We start from the raw sequence: 18201 nt of genomic DNA, 5'->3' as shown, positions 1-18201 counted from the left end.
CAAAGTACTTTAACAATAGAAGATGCTGATTAATAATGCAGATCAGCACTTGAATCAGACTGGGAAAAATCATATCTTAAAACCCAAATCAGACTGAGTTTCTGTCTTCTCTGTAATTCATGGCAGTTTTTTGGAATTAAATGCACCAAAACCTTCCAGTTAGTCACAATTTCCATGTGTATACATATGCATATATTTAAGACTAGCTATAGGAATTGAGCAGTGCTCTGATTTTGTGTATCTTAAGAGCAACTTAAAAAGTTACTTCATGTGAAAAACATCTGGCATATTTACAGCTTCTTTATGGTGCTACATTTAACTCCTTCCCTTTCAGATCTGTCAAACCCTGGGGTTTTTCCATGGCAGTTCTAAATGGGAAGGATGGCATGTGGGACAGCATCTCCAAAATCCAGGCCTGTGAGGTCTGCCAGATGAGAGAGGCCACAGGACTCTGGGAGGGCTCAATTTGAGTAAAACCTGAAGCAAAGCAAGCTCTGCTTTTCTGCTTTCTGAAGCAAATTTTCAGAATCATTGTTTCATTATGTCAGTGCAAGTCTGGTGTGGAAATCTGCATTTTTCTTAATAGTGCGTTGATGCAACAAAACCAAGAAAAGTCTTTCTTAGCAACTCCTTTGGTAGCTGTGACACTTTCTTTAAATAAAAAACCTCTAGCATATACAGTTTAGTCTACTTGGGATGGAACACCTACAGATAATGAGCTGCTTACTTTAGGGGAGGAGCCTGGGATCTGAAACTTCTAATGGTGTGAAAGTGAGCCATTGAATTTTCAGAGGTTTTTGGTTGTGTCTGGTTTGGAGAAGCCACTCCCTTTCCCCCACCCCCCCCCAAAAAAAAAATCCCATATTTTTTAATAACCTGCAAAGATGCTGCTGCTTCCAAGTCTATAGTTCTTGTAACATGAATTGTATTAAATCAAGGCAGTGGTCTCTGACGTCATTTGAGGAAGGAGACCCTTGTACAAAATTTTTATTGGTTTTTCAGCTCTGTCAACTACTACAAGAAATACTGCAAGTCTCCTGTCTGATATTAAAAAAATAGCTGCAGTGTGCAAATAACTGGCTAAATTTCTTGAATTTCTCTTACAGGTGGTTTGTGTTGGCTCAGTAGCAGAACTGGAGGAGCTGTCTGGAGTGAAAGTCACAGATCTGCATCGAGAAAGGTGGGTCACAGAGACTCTTCACTGGGTATTAGAAAAAGATAAGTAGACATAAAAAAACCTTGGGTTTTTTTTCCCCAAACCCTGGGAAGCAGATTTAGGGAATAGAAAAGTTGTGAATAGAAAAGGACTTGCGATTAATGCACATAAATTTTCTTTTTTTCTGTTGAAAAAGACTTGTTGAACACTGTTAAAACAAGAATTACAGAGATTGTCAAAGAAAATGCTTTGAAGAGTCATTGAAATGAAAGCCAAAACTGTAATCATCCTAATATAGCAGCATGACACAAATGTCTCCTAACCTGATTTTGTTTGGGGTTGCTGAGTGTTTGTCCCACCCTGTAAGAGCCAGGGATGCTGGACTCCAGATGGCTGTTAGGATGGTGTTTATTGTACCCAGAGGATACAGCAATTCACAAGAGCTGGTTACAATGCATTGTATACTTCAATACATAACAACCAATCAGTATCTTTACTATTACCTATCATAACTACTAACATTACCATATTCATGTTACTATTTTTCAGTCACAAGATATTAGTATGTTACAGTTTAAGCTAGAAGTTGTTTTTCAATTTTTGCAGTGGAAAATTCTGAGACCTTTCTTCTGCTCGCAACGTCTGCTTTCTTGTTTGCCTGTGAAATCTTTTTGCTTGGTAAAAACATCTTGTTTGAGGTGGATTTATCCTTTGCTCTGAGCCGTAAAAAACCCTTCCAACTCACTTGCTGACTTACCCTTTGCCTTCTTAGTTATTCAGTAGAACTGGCTCAGCGATTCTGTATCAAAACTTGCCTTCATTCCTATTCCTTCTTCAGATTCTACATTCAAAGACCTTTCTGCTGTACATACATATCTGTGAGACTTTCTTGTGAAACTTTTATCCATCCTAACTGTTACAAATGAGAAGCAAAGTCTAGATATTTAGGAAAATTTAGAATGCTTTATTTGATAGAGACGGAGGAAGCAGCACTGGGGAACGTGAGGAGTCACCGCCCACTCCACGCTTCATCAAACCTTGGTTTGCAGTTCCTTTTTATAGTATGGTTTTCCTTGTAGTCTCCAGACAGTTTGTCATCTGGTCCTGGTAGATAAGGAACAGTAGACCTGGGGGGGGGTCTGGTTTTAACAGATAGGTTGTGATTGATTACACCAAGGCAGGAAATCTGATATTGCAAAATCTTTCAGGTTGCAATTGATTATACAAAAGCAGGAAATCTGATTTTTGCAATATCTTTCAGGCCGTGGGAAACCCCCATTTTATAAACTGGTATCAAATACAATTTACTAAAAAACACAATATTCATAACGGGGGATTTAACCAGAATGATTTAATCATATATATTTTTCTCTGTATAATGTCCATGCTTCATTTCAGACCTAAGTATTCTGGTTTATACAAACCCCGATGATTAACACAAATCTTTTATCAATTGTCACATAACCCACAGCATTGACCAGCTGAGCATCCCGTCGCGCTGCGGGAAGGGCTCCCTGCGCCGTGTGCCGGAGGTGTTTGACTGCTGGTTCGAGAGCGGCAGCATGCCCTATGCCCAGGTGCACTACCCCTTCCACAACAGGAGGGAGCTCGAGGACGCTTTCCCTGCTGACTTCATCGCCGAGGGCATCGACCAGACACGAGGATGGTAATTTGCTGCCATTTATTGTGTCAGGCTGTCTGCTTTAGTAATTAATGTATTTATTTAACAGCATTTCATAAAGCATCCACTTCAATACTTTCATATCTTTAATGCTGTACAGATAATTTGAGTGTTTCTTCACAAGTAAGTGTATAATTAGTTTTTTAAAATGAAACACGAGGTAGTCTAAAGCTTGGTGGCAAAAAAAGTTGTTGTAGAAATACAATATTAGCAAGAAAACTTCCCAACTGTTATGGAACACATCATTAGGTAATAGGGCACATCTTTGGCCGGATAAGGAAAAACCTCAGCAGCTGAATGATCACAGAACTTGAGTTATCTACTAGAGACAGAGCTGCAGTTGAATCAGTTGAAACAGAAGTGTTGAGGATTTCAAGCCAATGTATAGCCTGGTAATTACCCCACAATTAAAGTTGAATTTTGGGTTTATGTGAGTGCAGCACAAAAATATTAAGTCATACCTTACGTTGTTAAAATTTGACTTTTTTGTAAACTATACAAAGTTTTTAGCTGTAAACTATATCTGCTTCTTTCACTCTGGATAAATCCTTTTCAATCACTGGTGAAAAATATTCTCTGATTTTCTGTGGTTAATGTTCTCATACATACTTGTATGCCTACATCCAGTTTTAGTTTTAGCATTGCAAAGTGCTTAGTCCAGACTTCATGTCTGAAGTTTGAGGTTGACTGAAAATTGACAGATTAAAATGAATTTTTGTGTTTTCTAGATTAGTGAGCTTGTGTCCAAGCAGAACTTTTCCATCCAGTACCTGAAGTATTAGCGCTAAATAAATTTCTCTGTAATACAGTTGGCACTTCACTTTGCCCCCTCCTCTACTCCCCCAACAAACTAAGCAACAAAAGCAGGCAGGATGCCAAATACAACTAAATTTCATGATTGTAGTGAAATGTCTTCGCTTTTTAACCTTTTAATTGTGATACAGAAAAATTAGCTAATACCTAATCAAGTACTGTTGGGTAGCAAAAGGAGAATTAAAAACTTAATTTTTCCTCCTTATTCTTTTTATCTGGAAAAAATTTAGAAAACAGAGCTTTTTTTCTTTTTTTAATGGAAGAACTCCAGATGAAGACATTTGGCATGAATCCTCACTTGTGTACCATAGTCAGGGTGCAAGAGGAGGCTTTCCCTTTTCAGTCTGGGGCAGATTGCTTTTTGTTCTTAACAGCTGCATAAGAGTTCCTGGGAGGCTTAGCCAGATCTAGGTGTGTTTCACCTGTTTGTGGTGGGAAATCAAAGCACTGCCTCAATTCCTGCTGCTTCCACCTTTCCCAACTTGTTAATGAGCTGTGGCTTTGCTACCAGCTAGTGTTGGGTGATTTGTAGTAGAGCACTTTTGATTTGTGAGAGAGAAGGAACTAAGATGTGAGGTCTAAGAGAACAACGAGCAGGTGAGTTCTGAAGTGTTGGGAGCACAGGATGAGATTTGTATTTGGGACATCCTGTGCAAAGTGTGAAGATTGAGATTAGAGATTGGTTTTGTGTCAGGTCAGAGACTGCAGCTGCTGTGAAGTGAGGAGTGGGAGGTGGGGAAATGCTCAGGAGGTGCATGTCTGCTGGCTTCTGCTTCACTCCACAGAAGAGGAGAAAAAAATCAAGGGAGACAAGGGGAAAATGAATGTGACAAAGGTGGTTGTCCAGGGAAGTGATATTTTTGATGACTTTGTGCATGGATAGAGGAACAGCTGAATTATATTTGTTAAGCCACAGGACAAATCTTAGAGTTGCAAGACTGGCAGTCTAGGTAGAGTGGTAGGAAAGGCTCTGCCTCTGCACAGGGAAATGTAGCAAGATTTATGGTCATGGTCAGAATGTGGTGGCCCACAGAGAATTCACAGCTGGAGGGCTTGGCATGAACCACAGGATCATGAATCTGCCCACAGCTGTTCAAGAAAAAACAAGGAGAAAAGATTCCCTCCATGTTTTCTCCTAGGTGGAAAGTAGAGCAAAGAAGTGAATTTCTGTCCCTGTTACGGCTTTTTTACTGTTGTGTGACTGACAGCTATTTATCTGCAAGGACACCTAGAAACAGTCTGAGATTTGGTGAATGGAAGGTGAAGCAGCAGAGAAATGATGAAGTTTTCATGAAACAAATGTGTCTGGGGACAAGATATGTAAAAAATAAGGTGCAGGAAGACGCTGCTTTAAAATATTCAGAGTGAATTTTAAGAGCACAACCTGAGGAAGAATCAGAAGAGTTCCATCAGAATATGTGGGTCACAGGTTTTCAGAGACAATCTTGTAGCTGCCATCAGCTGAGGCACCCCCTGCTGAGGCTTTTTGGGTTTGACAATTTGAACATAAAATTTGTGATGTATCCTTGGATGCATTTTTTCAGTGCCCACAGTCTGTCTGTACAATTTTCCTAATACAGGGAATTAGGAATTCCTAAACAATATTGAAATCTCTCCTAGATGGTTCTGCTTTGGGCTTTTTACCTGCAAATTCAGGTGCTCTAATAGGAGAACTTGTGACCACTTTGCAGAAGGTGCTGGGAGTCTGTAAGTGAGGAACTTATTTAATAAGTACAGAGGAAACAGCTCTGTAGGCTTAAGGTGCCAGTCACCTGAGTAAATAGTCAGATATTTGTGTTTAGGGGTTTTCTCAAGAAAGTTTAAAATCAAGATGGGGATTTTGAATGGAAATGTTTGTGTGCACATGGAGAAGTATTGGTTAAAATTCATGAAATTAAACTGCTGTTTAATAAAGAGAATTTGTATCCTGCAGTGTGAGTGGAGGTGATTTTGGGAGTTAGGGGCCTGTCTGAGATAAGCATCACAGTTGTCATGGAAGTCACTTAATAAATGCACACAGCAGCCTCTGCAGAGGGCCCTCAAGTGTCAGAATAATGCTTTTGCAATTACAGGCTGCTTTTTGATAAAAACAACTTTGGAACATACAGATGGATTTTTTTTTTCTCCCCATTGAAGTGTTTCTCCACTAAACCTTCATGCAAATACATAGTTCTGAGACATAACCTCCTGTGCCTTATTATAGCTTTTTGTGATCACCTTCACTTTGAAGGTTGCTAAGCAGTTGTCAGTGTGATGCCTGTTTTGAACCAGGAAAGCTGTGGTCCACCCTCCAGTTACTTTCTTAAAAGTAATTACCAACAGTGCAGTTCCAGCAGCTCATACATCCCTCCTTTGGTGAAGGCTCTGGCTCCTGAGTGTGAAATTATCACATCATCCTGCACTTCCACTTAATTTCCCAGATATAATCATATATCAGCCTGCAAACAATAGGTACCTATGCTTGCTGCAACACTGATTTCCAGAGTGTCCCAGTTTATAGTGGTTATAAGGACATCAAACAGAACGGGGAGGAACCACTGCTGCCCTTTGTTGTGGGAGCATTCTCTTACTTCCTAATGATGGCTGATTTAAGCAGGCAGCCACAACCTCCTTCCAATCAAACCTTTGGCAGGATTGGAATGAGGCTTCTCCCATTTTTGATAACTTGCTTTTATACTTTTATGCTGTGTTCCATTGTCTGTCAGGCTGAAGAATACACAATTAATACACAATTAACACACAAACACACAAAAGTGTGCTGGTCCTGAGTGCTCTGTCCGGTCCTGACTGATCCTGTGCTCACACGTTTGCAGTGAGCAAATAGCAGACTTGTTCAGAAACAGAATTCCCTTTTTTGTACTAAAGAGGGAAAATGCTGCAGTTTTCTCCCTCATGATCTTCCTAATACTTCCTATTAGAATTTTTCTGCCTTTCTGGACTAGCAGATCCCATCTGAGCAAACAGCATCATATGCTTCAAATAGGAACACTTACTTTCAGTAAGCTTCTCTTCTGATTCTTTGCCACATAAATGTTCCCCAGACTTAAAATTTATCTTAGCTGAGGAAAGCAGCATAATGGAGCTGTAATGAAGACTTGCAGGCTTTAGCTTGGTATATTTATAAAGTCCCATTTATATTGTCTCTTGTTTCAGGTTCTACACTTTGCTGGTGCTGTCCACTGCTCTTTTTGGGAAGCCTCCTTTCAAGAATGTCATTGTGAACGGCCTTGTCCTTGCCAGGTTGGTGTCAGTCAGCTCCTTCCTGAGCAGATTTTTAGTCAAAGAATGTTTCAGATAAGACCTGCCAATTGTAAATGGAATGTGAAATGGACTTGGAAGCTGTTAAGACTTGCTGTGGTGATATCAGTGCTGCAGGAGATAAGAGGTGTCTGAGAGTGAGAGGCTCACACATCCCAGCATCTGCTGCACTGGGTTCTTTACTGCAGGATTAGTCCTGCCTTGAAAGAGAAAATGAATAACAAGAATAGGAAAGAAATTATACCTGTTATGCAGAATAAAGGAGATGATGATAAAGGTAGTTCTAGATGTAATTTAAAGTTATTTATGTTCTCCTTTATTTGCAAATTAAGCTTTGCCAGTGGGCTGGAGCGATAGATTCAAAACAAGTGCATATTTCCTCAGCTTGAGTAGATTGACAGATTTCCTGCTTAGATTTGTAACTTGGGAGCTCCTTGGGTTGGGTTTTTGGGTTTTTTTCAGTTGTTTTTGTAGGTTCAGCAGTCCTACAGAAATTATGTGCTAATATATATATATATATAAAATTATGTCTGTGCCACTAGGAACATACTGGGACAGAAAAATTGAGCTGAGTTTGAAGGGCTTTTTTTCTTTATCCATGTATTACAAGAGTTCTGGGAATTGATGCCTGCATTCTGATATCTTCCAGTGATGGCCAAAAAATGAGCAAAAGGAAGAAGAATTATCCCGATCCGATGCACATTGTGGACAGTTATGGAGCTGATGCACTCAGGTAGGATTTCTTTGGTGGATGTTCCGTGGGATGTGTTGGCTCCCTGCTCATGGCAGATCCATGCCAAGAGGCTTCTTGGGGGATTTGACAATTAGCAGCAGGAAGAAAGTTAATTTTAGAAGCTTCTACACCACTGTGACAGAAGTAAATGCCAGAGGGGATGACTCCAAAGAACTGGCAGTGGATGCAGTGCATGTCTCCCTCCCTAAAGCCCAAGGGATCTGCTTCTTCCAGCACTGATAGTCTGAGCTGAGCCAGTGAAAATGTGAATAAAATATTTGATAACAACACTACAAGGTCACTGTTAAATCACTGGCTTAGAGAAAGGTCTATGCAAAATGCACAAAACATTTGTTTCCTGTTTGCACTATACATTTTCTAGAGAGAAAATACTTTGTATTTGTGGATGTAAGTACATAATTTGCACCTAGTAGTAGTGGCACAAGAAGAGCAGAAGTGGAACAGCCTAATGTGTGTAGATAAATTGTCCTGGTCCGACAGAGATTAAGCATGGTTCAAGTGGTTCATTAAAATTACAGGAACATATGCAGAAATTACCCAGTCACTTGGTGCTCTGGGTTGGTGCACTGACTACATGCATTATGTGGTACCTTGAGGTAAAGGTACATAAAAGACATTTTAATAACTTCAGGAATGCACTACTTGGCCATTTCTCTAGAGCCCTGTAATTCTTGTGTATATAGGGAAGCCTTCAATACATTGTGTGTTACAGCTACACGCAGAACTGATGGGCTGAATGGAAACTGAAAGTTTATTTGGGGAAAATGGTTGTAGTGTCTAGATAATTTAAAATAATCAACGTGAAGTTCTAATTGTTTCAAGCTTTAGCATTTAAATTACCTAGAACATGTTTACAATGAAGAGTTAGGTAGAGTTCTTAAATTTAATCAAGGTTGCACTTTACAAATAAACAAGGTGTGTTCAGGGTAGCACTGAGTTGGTAGCTGCAATAAGAAGAGGGAAAATGGTTGGAGGTACTCATACTGGAGATTTTTAAATCACAGGTGATGTTTCTCTTAAAAAAAAACAGAACAACCCTGCCATTTTTATAAACAACAACAACAACAACAAAAAAATCTCAAACACCAGAAGTTACACTTCCATTATTCATGTTTTGTTGGGTTTTTTTAATTTCTAAGAAGCTAATTCATTTTTCTGCCAGTGTACTCATTCTTTAATGTCACATTTATTTATACCTACACCCACACAGAAAGTAAAAAGCATTGCAGCCTGGGCTCATTTCTGGAAGGAGCTCTGCAATTCAGTTCTCTGCCTTTTCTGAGATGCTTGGTGTTCTCTGTTTTTAGCAAAAGCTACAACTGAGGTTTTTTCCTTGGCACTGCTTCCCTACAGAGTTACTTTAGCTTTTGCAGTACACAAATATATATGTATATTTTAACTTCAGCTTTGAAGTATTCTCAGCAGTAGCTTGATAAATAGATCAGCGGAAAATAGAGATATAAGTTGGTGAAATGAATATGGAATTGAGTTGAAAGGGCAAACAGCAGAAATAACAGCACAGTAAATTTAAGAACCCAACTTGAGGTTGTGTGAAATTTGAATCCTGAGTGACACCTGTAAGAAGGGCCAAACCAGTTACATTTCAGTATTGCTGAGACCTGGCTTGGAGACCTGTCCAAGCTGAGCTATGTCAGAAAGAATTTGCTGGTCGTGGTACTTCCAGGCCTTTGCCTTCCTCTGTCCTGGGTGAGGATTAGAAGCTGTTAGAAGTGAGGAGTTACATCCTCCTTTCAAGCTGGTCTTCAAAAGCAGAAGAAATAATGCAACAAGGTGCTGGTTTAGAGGGGTGAAGAGGAGATGTCTTAGTTTTTTTTTTTCCTGCACTGTCAGCGAACTCAGCAAGACTAGCTTGATCTGAGGAAGGTTTTATTTTCTGCCCAGTGGGTAACTTAATGGCTGTAACTAAACTGATGGGACTCTTGTTTTCTTGTGTGCCTTATTTCTCTTTCCATAGATTAAATGTGTCTTTGAATTGGAGTAATTGAGGAAATTGCTCTTCTTTTAACAGTTCCATATTGTAAGGCAGGGTAAGGCTGCTTTATTTGAAAGAAACAAAAAAAAAAACAAACCCAAAAAACAATATTACAACACCACCAAAGTGTGGCACATAAATAATTGTGATAGAAGGAAGGTGTGGTTTAAGGATAGACTTAAATTCCAGTTTCATTTAAGGACTTACTAGTTCACTGCCATTAATTGTTCTGTACTTCTGTAAATCTATAATTTGAATTCAGGTACGAATTCACTTGAGTGATCATTGGGGGCCATTCCCACCCAAGCCATTCTATGAATCTGTGTTTAAAAAGAAGTTTTGTTTTTCTTAATCCAGTACTGAAGAATCCCATTTCTGTGCTGCATTACTGTCTGTTTATTCTGGCAGCTCTATTTTTATTTTAGTTTTAATGCAAGAAGCCCTCTCTCCTGAAGAATTTATGGTCTGGTATTCTTGAATGTGCTGTGTCAAACCCCATTAAGATTTTTAAGCCTCCTGAAGGAAGTGCCTGTAAAGTTATATTAGTTTAGAATCATGATTTTAAAAGCTTAAAAATGTGAGCAAATGGGTTAATAAATTTGGACTGAAAAATGCCACAGTCTTTAAAACAAGAAAATGTTTGGTTTTGTTTTCATATTTGGAAAATTAAATGAAGTGTATCCAAATCAAGTTTGTAATCAGGTTTTTTTGGTACCTGAGTAAGGTCTCCCTTTGAGTTAACTTGATAGAATCCAGTTTATTTCTGAAGACACAGTGTTTATTTGGGGAAGAAAGTGGGATAAAGCATAAAGTTTTTTGTTTTTGTTTGTTTGTTTGGGGTTTTTTTTGTGTGTTTGTTTTTTTGTTTTTTAACTCAAGAGACAGCAAAGAAGCAGAGGGACATTTCTGTCCCTTGTATAAATAGTTGGTGTTACCTGGGTCCTCTGCTTTGGTCCCTTGGAGCTGGCTCTGGAGCTGAGGCACATTTGTGTTGTAGGAGGCACATCATTTGTTCCCTTTTGAGGCTGTGTTTCTTGAAAATGTTGATTTCTGCTCTTTCCCTTGGATTTGCCTGTTTTGTTTTTTTTTTATCTTTGGTTCTGTCAAAGCTTTTCATAATTGAGGAGATGAACATTGAGTAGAAAGATACTGGGTAGTGGCTAAGGAATTCAAAATATTACCAAAACAGTGCCATCCTAAAGATGAACAATGCAATCTCTGCTTGTTTTATACTGTGATGGCATCTGAGCATGTTTTAGCACTTCAGTTAACTTTTGGAGTAAAGAAGAAAATTTCAAATTCTGTATGCAGCATCTTAGAAAAACACCTGTAGCAGTTACAAATAAATGTTTGTATGTTCACTTTCTTACGTGCCTACATTACAGTCATCTTTGGCGTTTTCAGAGTGAAGCCCTATCAGTATGTGCAGTTTTAAGCTTTGAAGTATCATGCTCTTATTTTGCAGGTTGTACCTGATCAATTCTCCTGTGGTAAGAGCAGAAAACCTGAGGTTTAAGGAGGAGGGAGTGAGGGATATCCTGAAGGATGTGTTCCTGCCCTGGTACAACGCCTATCGCTTCCTGGTGCAGAACGTTCAGATCCTGCAGCACAAGGTATAGGCATGGGGGGCTGAGGGGAAGGGATTTTCTGCTTCTTCAGGGTTGGAGGGAATCAGCATTGCAGGGAAATTCAGATTGGAAGGGAGGTCTGGACTCTGGAGGTCATCTGATCTTTACCTTCTTGGTCTAAGTTAGATCAGGTTATATATTACATTTGCTCTTAATTTGTTATTTGATGTTTTGTGCCATGTTTTATGAAGTTGTAATCACCTGCATCTTTCTGTTCTTGACCAAGCTTACTAAATAGAAAAGAGGAGAGGAAGGTGGGAGACTGCCAAGACATGACAACTCTCATTTCTCATATTAGAGTGCTGTTGAGTCCCTTTTATTTCACATCAGTGGGATGCTGCTGCATTCAGACTTGTGAAATTGGAGGTCCAAACCTGGTTTGTGGGGTCAGGGCACACTGAGAAATTACTTGCTGCTCCTCACCCCCTGGGAGCACCAGTTAAAGCCAGGTGTGCTGGAGGGGATCCTTCTGAGATGTCCCTGCTAAACCTGGGTGGGATTTCCTGGCAGTGTTTCCAGAGCAGCTGGAGGCAGCAGTTCCCACTGATCCTGCCTTATTGCTGCTGCTTTTTCTTTGCTGTTCCTCTGTGTGGTGTGGCCAGCACAGCTCCTGTTCAGGAGGATCTGTCACTTGGGCTGCAAGTTCCTCTGCACTGAGATCAGTGCTCAGCGCCACAGCACACTGAACATGAGCAGAACTGCAAATCAGTCAGGAAAGTTATTTTCAGTAACTCAGTAGCCAATTCACAGTGGCTGCTGTGACAGTTTGTCCAGCTAACTCATTACAGGAACTTTAATTATGAATCTGCATTAAAATGCTGAACTTGGGAATGCTCAGTCCTGAATACATTAGCCACAGCAAGGAGATTGTCTTCTGTAACATGACAGTAATTTTTAAAAGTTATATTTAAATGCAACTTAGAAAAAGATTCAGAAATGGAATGGAAAGAAAGGCAAATCACAAAAGCAATAATGCTTTAGACTTGTAGATTACATTTGAAGTCTACTAAAATGCTGGATGAGTGACAGGAGTTTCTACACTTCCAGTGGGAAAGCAGGATTAAAATTTCTTTCTTATAGTAGTTTTTCATTAAAATTGAAGATTTGATGTGTATATTGTATAGTTTCTGTTGAAACAGATTTTAATCTTTCAGCTGAAATTAATAACAGCACATTTAGTGCAGACTTTTATGGGAGAGTGGGAGCTAAATAAAAAGTCCAAACCTTGTACTACACATGCAGCTACAGTGGCAGCCTGGTCACTGTGGAGAGCTGTCATTTGAATCAATAAAGGCAGCTGACTTCAGAAGTCAGTACAGGAGACAGCTGACTTAAACAATTTGGTTTATCTGTTTTAGCAACCTCTTTGGGAAAGAAAGTTTGCTAACTTTAGACCCTAATATTTAACAAGTTGTTTTTTTTTTTTTTTTTTTAAGAATCCCTAGACAGCATGCATCAGACAGACTTAGATGTTACCCCCAAAACACACTTGTTTATTCTGTGTGACCTTTGAATTGTCTAAAGTGAACTTTACTGCTTCTTGCTGTGATCCCATTAAATCTTGCAATGTCATCTTCAGGATGAAAGACCCCAGTTGAAAATCCAGGTGCTTAATGAGATAGGTTTGATAATTCAGTAGATGGATTTTTTTCTAAGTAGTGAACTCCTTCCTATGCACCATATTGGGCAAAAGAATGTGCTATTGGAGGTGATAATGCTTAAGTTAGATTTCATGCACAGGTTTTAGCAACTTCTTCATTGTGTTCTCCTTCCTGCAAGAGAGAAAGTAATTTCCCAGTATCCTGGATCAGGTATAATAATGATTTAATGCTTATTGTAGTTCCCCCTTTATTTGTAGTTGGTTAATGACTGCTGACCTCATACTGGCATTACTCCTCTTCTGCATTTCTTTCTTATGAATCTTCTCCTTTGTACTGTGAAAGTGGATCTGTAGTTTCTGGGTTGAATCATCCAAACAGATACTTTTATCTGGACTCTAAGGGAAGAGAAGGTTCTAAAGGCTTTTAAAACCAGCTGTTAAATACTGTTTGTAAATTTAAACAACCCCCAAAACCTGTTTCCAACCTGTTGTAAGAATGTGGGAAGGAGTCACAGCAGGCACAGACATGGTCTTGCTTGCAAAGCCCTGCAGAACCAGCAGAGTGATGCCATTTCTCAGATGGCTGCAAACATCAGTGCAGAAATGCACTGTGTGCATGTTGGATGCTAAAAATTCCACCTGTTTTTTTCAGGTTGCTACATTCATCTGGGTTTTAATGTGTTGAAATTGTCTCATGTTCTTTAAAAAGTAAGGGTCTTATTTCTACGCCTGCTCCCCAAATAGAATCCATCTGCATAGTAAATTCCTTAGAAAGGCCTCAGATCCTCCTGGATGAAGGAGCTATGTGAATTCAAGGATCATGTGTCTGGAGGCTGGGGTTCACCCTGCACCCAAGAAAAGGATTGAGTCTGCTTTTTATTTGCTTTAACAGCCCCAAATCAATGGCCTCCTGTGCAGTTAAAGGTTGTGGTGGGGCAGCAGTGAGAGACAGGTTTTCCACAGCTCCTGCTATTACATACCTGTGTCTGGAATTCAGTGTTTGCTGGTAGGAAACTAGTGTAACCCAGGGAAGATGCCAAAATAGTGGTGGCTGACAGGTAATTGTATATAGAGTTTTGATTATATACCCTGATGACTTGGAAATGTGCTTTGTGTTTTTGATGATAGGATGAGGGAAGAGAATTCCTTTACAATGAAAACACAGTTAAGGAGAGCAATAACATCATGGATAAATGGATTCTTTCTTTCACCCAGTCCCTCATCCAGTTCTTCAAAGCTGAAATGGCAGGTATGCATTTTTGCTCAGGGGGTTGGGGGGTGTTTCATGTTTGATGGCAGTACTTGCCTTTCCATGCAGAGATTCCCAAATTCCATGAGGCACTTTGACAGAAGGAAGGAAATCTTTAACCAGCTACCATAATCCATGGAATGCTTCTTTCATGGGTGTTAAGTCAGATTTTTCTGTGCTTGTTCATGAGATTTCAAGACGTGATGAGGCTTTTTTTGTCACAGCTAATCCTGTGAGCTCAGTGATGGAGCTTGTTGCTGTAAAGACGTCTGCTACAGTGCTTGGAGCAATTAATAATATTATAATAGTCACTAAAAGACAACAGTGAAAAGGAAGCCAAATAGAATTTGGAGAAGCTGTAAAAAAAGGGATAAAATGGGCAGTGCTCAAGTCAGCTGAATAAAATAATTTTGAGAGGTACATGAACACTGGCAATAAACTTTTCCCTGGTATAGTTCCACAGAGAGGGTTTCTTTGGAATCATGCTGTGGGAGTGTGTGCAGCAGAATGGGTGGTATTAGGATAGCTGTAGGAAGATATTGTCCAGGCTATTTTTTTGTCTGCATGTTGTCTTTTTCGTCATCCCATACATCTTAATTTTCATATTACATTGGGGCTCTTTAACTGCAAAGAGGAGATGCTGCAAGAACCCCCTGAAGTAGTTGATAAACTTGCAGATAAAGTCACTCTGAGATTTGAAGAGGTTTTGGTGCATTTGAGGGATCTGGAAGCTCAGATATTGGAAAGAAGGTAGCTTTGGCCATTGCCACTCCTGTTCATGAATAAACAACCACCCTCAATGCCTGTGATCTTAAGTTGCTCTCAGAAGTTTTAGAAGCCTTGGGCTTAGGAAGGAAGGTGTTAAGTGGGATAACAGAAAATAAGGAAATAGCTAAATGCCAGATGTGAGTTCATGAGGACACAGGACAATTCTGCACTGCTCTTATCTCTTGCTTTCCCCCCTGTGACTGACGTGATGGTCACTCTCACCAAGACCAGTACACTTAAGTTTATCTTGCTGTGACAAGTAAAACCAGGGCATTTGGTACGAGCAGAATTCATGTGAGCTCATCTAAGAACATTTCATTAAAAGAAGAAAAAATCCTCAAGCCATCCAACCTAGCAATGTGATAAAAGCTGGCTCTCTTGATTAAAATGTAGCTTCTTCCTGCCAGTTGTTGTCCTTGAAATCTGATGGTGATTTGTGTTGAGTTTCATGTGTTGTCAAGCAGAAATAAGCAGAGCCTGTGGAAGTTCACGGGCTGCATGTAAAGAGGAAAATACTCTGAGGGACAGCAGAAAATTAATTTGTGAGTTGTGAACCTGGGATCTTGGATCAGGGCATGGTTTAAACAGAAATATTTGTAGGAATGTGAATATAAAGGTAGAGGATTTCTGAGAGGAAGATGAAGCTGACAAAAAGGGATGTATCAGTGACCATCTTTACGAAGTAAGAAGGTCCTTCCAAGCAGGAGAAGAGAGTTGCTGTTGGAAAATGACAGTGTCAAGACTTCCAAGGCAGTAGTGTTGATATGAAATGCTGCTTTCTTGTGTTAGATGAAGATAACATCATGTGCTCATCAAATGAGTGGCAGTCTCATTTGGAGGGGATTAATAAACAGAATATTTCAGTTTCTTTTTTCTCCATAAACTCTGGATTCAGTCAGGCAGATCTTAATAAGATGCAGTGAATTTGTATACTGTGACATGATACTCTAATCTCTTTTACAAGCCAATTTTGGGATTTTTTTTTTCTTTAAAAGATTTTCTACTTTGTATCACTAGAAGTAGGAAAAATGTCAGGAAGAGACAAGGGAAGATTATAATGGTGACTGATACTTGTCAAATGCTTGATAAAAGAGATAAATAAAAATACAAATTCCTGCATCTGGAGGTCATGGGGTGCTGAGGAGACCCCACTGACCAGGGAAATGCTGCAGCTGGGCTCTGCTTCTTCCATTTCATCCAGTGTCTTTCAGAATGGTGCTGAATTTTACACCCATCTCCTGCCTCTGGAAAAATGTTTGCATTAAGTCCAACTTATGGTAATTCTGCCCCAGTTTCGCCTGGCACTCGGAGAGGTGGCAGTGAGCCCAGGTGGGGTCAGTGTGGGATTGACTTCACCTGAATGGGTTGAACCTGTGCCCTCTCCAACTGTGGGGTGCTTGAGAGGGCCTGGAAAAACTCCGTAGAAGGGGAAGAGCCTTCTGTTGATCCTGCATGGGGGGAGCTTTGCCTTCCAGGTGTGTGTGCAGCTGGACAAGAGGATGCTCAGCCCCATTCCCAGTATTCATGGAAAATGGCACCAGTCACATTGTGTTGAAATGTGATGTGTTTCAGGGGTGTTAAAATTCTGTATTAAAAATCAATAAGCCTTATTAGGCTTTTATTTTCTTTAAAGTGACTAATACCAGCACTTATTTTAGTAAGACATCTTTTCTCCTGATGGCTGAAATGAAATGTGTAGTGTCTTCATGTACATCCATGGCTTTTTCCTGAGTCACAGAAAAACAGATTTCACAATTTGGTTGCAACTATTGAGAACAGAAATGCATTTTCCAGGCTAATACTGTATTTCTTGTTAAAGATACACTGTCCCTGAAGGGTAGGATTTTTGATTATTTTAAAATCTGTTTATAATGGGTCTCCTAGCTAAATAATGCATAGCTAGAGGAAAGGGTAAGATTTTTTAGGAATAGGAATTCCCCCATAAATAATGTCTTCCCCACCATGGTTTGAATCTTCTAGGCATTTCCTTTTTAGGTTTAAATCCCTGTTCTCTGCTTTTAAAAACACTTCTGCTTTACAAAACACAGTAAAAAATGTGGTGGAGCATTTAAAGCCAAGATCCATTTTACTCAGTAGCTGCTTGATTAATGAAACTGCTTCAGAATGGAGTTCAAGAAGCTCTTGGCTTTTAGAGAAGTTAAATACAAGTTTTTCCCTTAGAACATTGAGTCCTGTGTAAGTCCATCTCCCTTATCCCCCCAATTTTCTCAGGAACAGCTGAAATTTGTTTCCCTGTTGCATAGTGATGTTGGTGATGACCTTGGTGCTGGCAGCTTTCCATGATTTCAGTTACACAGAACTTGAAAATGCAGCTCTATTTATCTCTTACCTCATCAGCCATGCTGCTACTTCACATTTTAACTTACCCTGTAACTTAGAAACATAGTGAAAAACTGTAATTAATTCAGGGATACTTGGTTGAAGTAAGGGTCTGGTTTTAAATCTGCCGAAGAAAAGGGGGAAGCATTGGCAGTAATTAAGAAAATTTTATTTTCTGGTTCTGCAGTAATTTCTATTCAACTTGCAGTGCCTTGGCTGTGTTTGCAGCATGTGCAAATGGAGGATTTGCCCAATCCCCTGCCATTAATAGTCTCTTATCCACTATCCTCTTCACCAGTCAGATAAAAGCATAAGGCTCCCATAATGTCTGTTTGCTTGGGATTAGGGAAGCAGTTCAGGAGGGGGGGAATGTGTTTGTCTTGAGCATGGGAGTGATGCTGTGCATATTCAAAATGCAGTTGTAAAATGATCAATATTTAGTCACTTTTTGGAGCTTTCTGCTGTGTTGACCACCAGGACTGTAAATGATGATGTGGTTTCTAAGTGAGGAGCTTGCAGAAGGCAGATTTTACCTTCAGGACCCATTTTCTCTTGCAGCTTACAGGCTGTACACGGTGGTGCCTCGGCTGGTGAAGTTTGTGGATGTTCTGACCAACTGGTACGTCAGAATGAACCGCAGGAGACTCAAGGTAGGGATCAGCTGCTGCAGCACTGCACTGGCAACAAAGTCCTGGCAGTCGCTGGTAATGGGATGCATGGCAGCTCCACACAGAATCTTGGCTTTAAATGCTGTCACTTTGTGCCTGAGAGTGCCACAAAATTTAACTGTTTTCTCTCCTCTCTGCTTTGTGGAAAAACCAACCAAAATGCTCAGTAATTCTGTTGCATTTTCTCAGTAGAATCGACCAAAGTTAATACAGTTTGGAAAACAAGTGTATCATATTAACATAGGAAACTTTTGAAGCCCACTGAAGTGCATTTCCTGATCCTAAAATCGCTT

General features: G+C 39.8%; 1 protein-coding gene across 1 annotated transcript in view; it reads left to right on the top strand.

Annotated features, from left to right (window-relative positions):
* Positions 1–18201, top strand: part of IARS1 (isoleucyl-tRNA synthetase 1) — a 96225-nt gene that overhangs the window by 52736 nt on the left and 25288 nt on the right. Inside the window, exons 16-22 of the mRNA XM_062500417.1 lie at positions 1107–1180; positions 2628–2822; positions 6804–6890; positions 7558–7641; positions 11121–11268; positions 14012–14132; positions 17799–17890. Of these exons, the coding sequence (XP_062356401.1) occupies positions 1107–1180; positions 2628–2822; positions 6804–6890; positions 7558–7641; positions 11121–11268; positions 14012–14132; positions 17799–17890 (801 nt within the window). The remainder of the gene's footprint in view (positions 1–1106; positions 1181–2627; positions 2823–6803; positions 6891–7557; positions 7642–11120; positions 11269–14011; positions 14133–17798; positions 17891–18201) is intronic.

Source organism: Cinclus cinclus, chromosome 12 (assembly GCF_963662255.1).
Source record: "Cinclus cinclus chromosome 12, bCinCin1.1, whole genome shotgun sequence".
NCBI lineage: Eukaryota > Metazoa > Chordata > Aves > Passeriformes > Cinclidae > Cinclus > Cinclus cinclus.
Note: the sequence above shows the minus strand (reverse complement) of the source record. Positions and strands in the feature narration are given on the sequence as shown.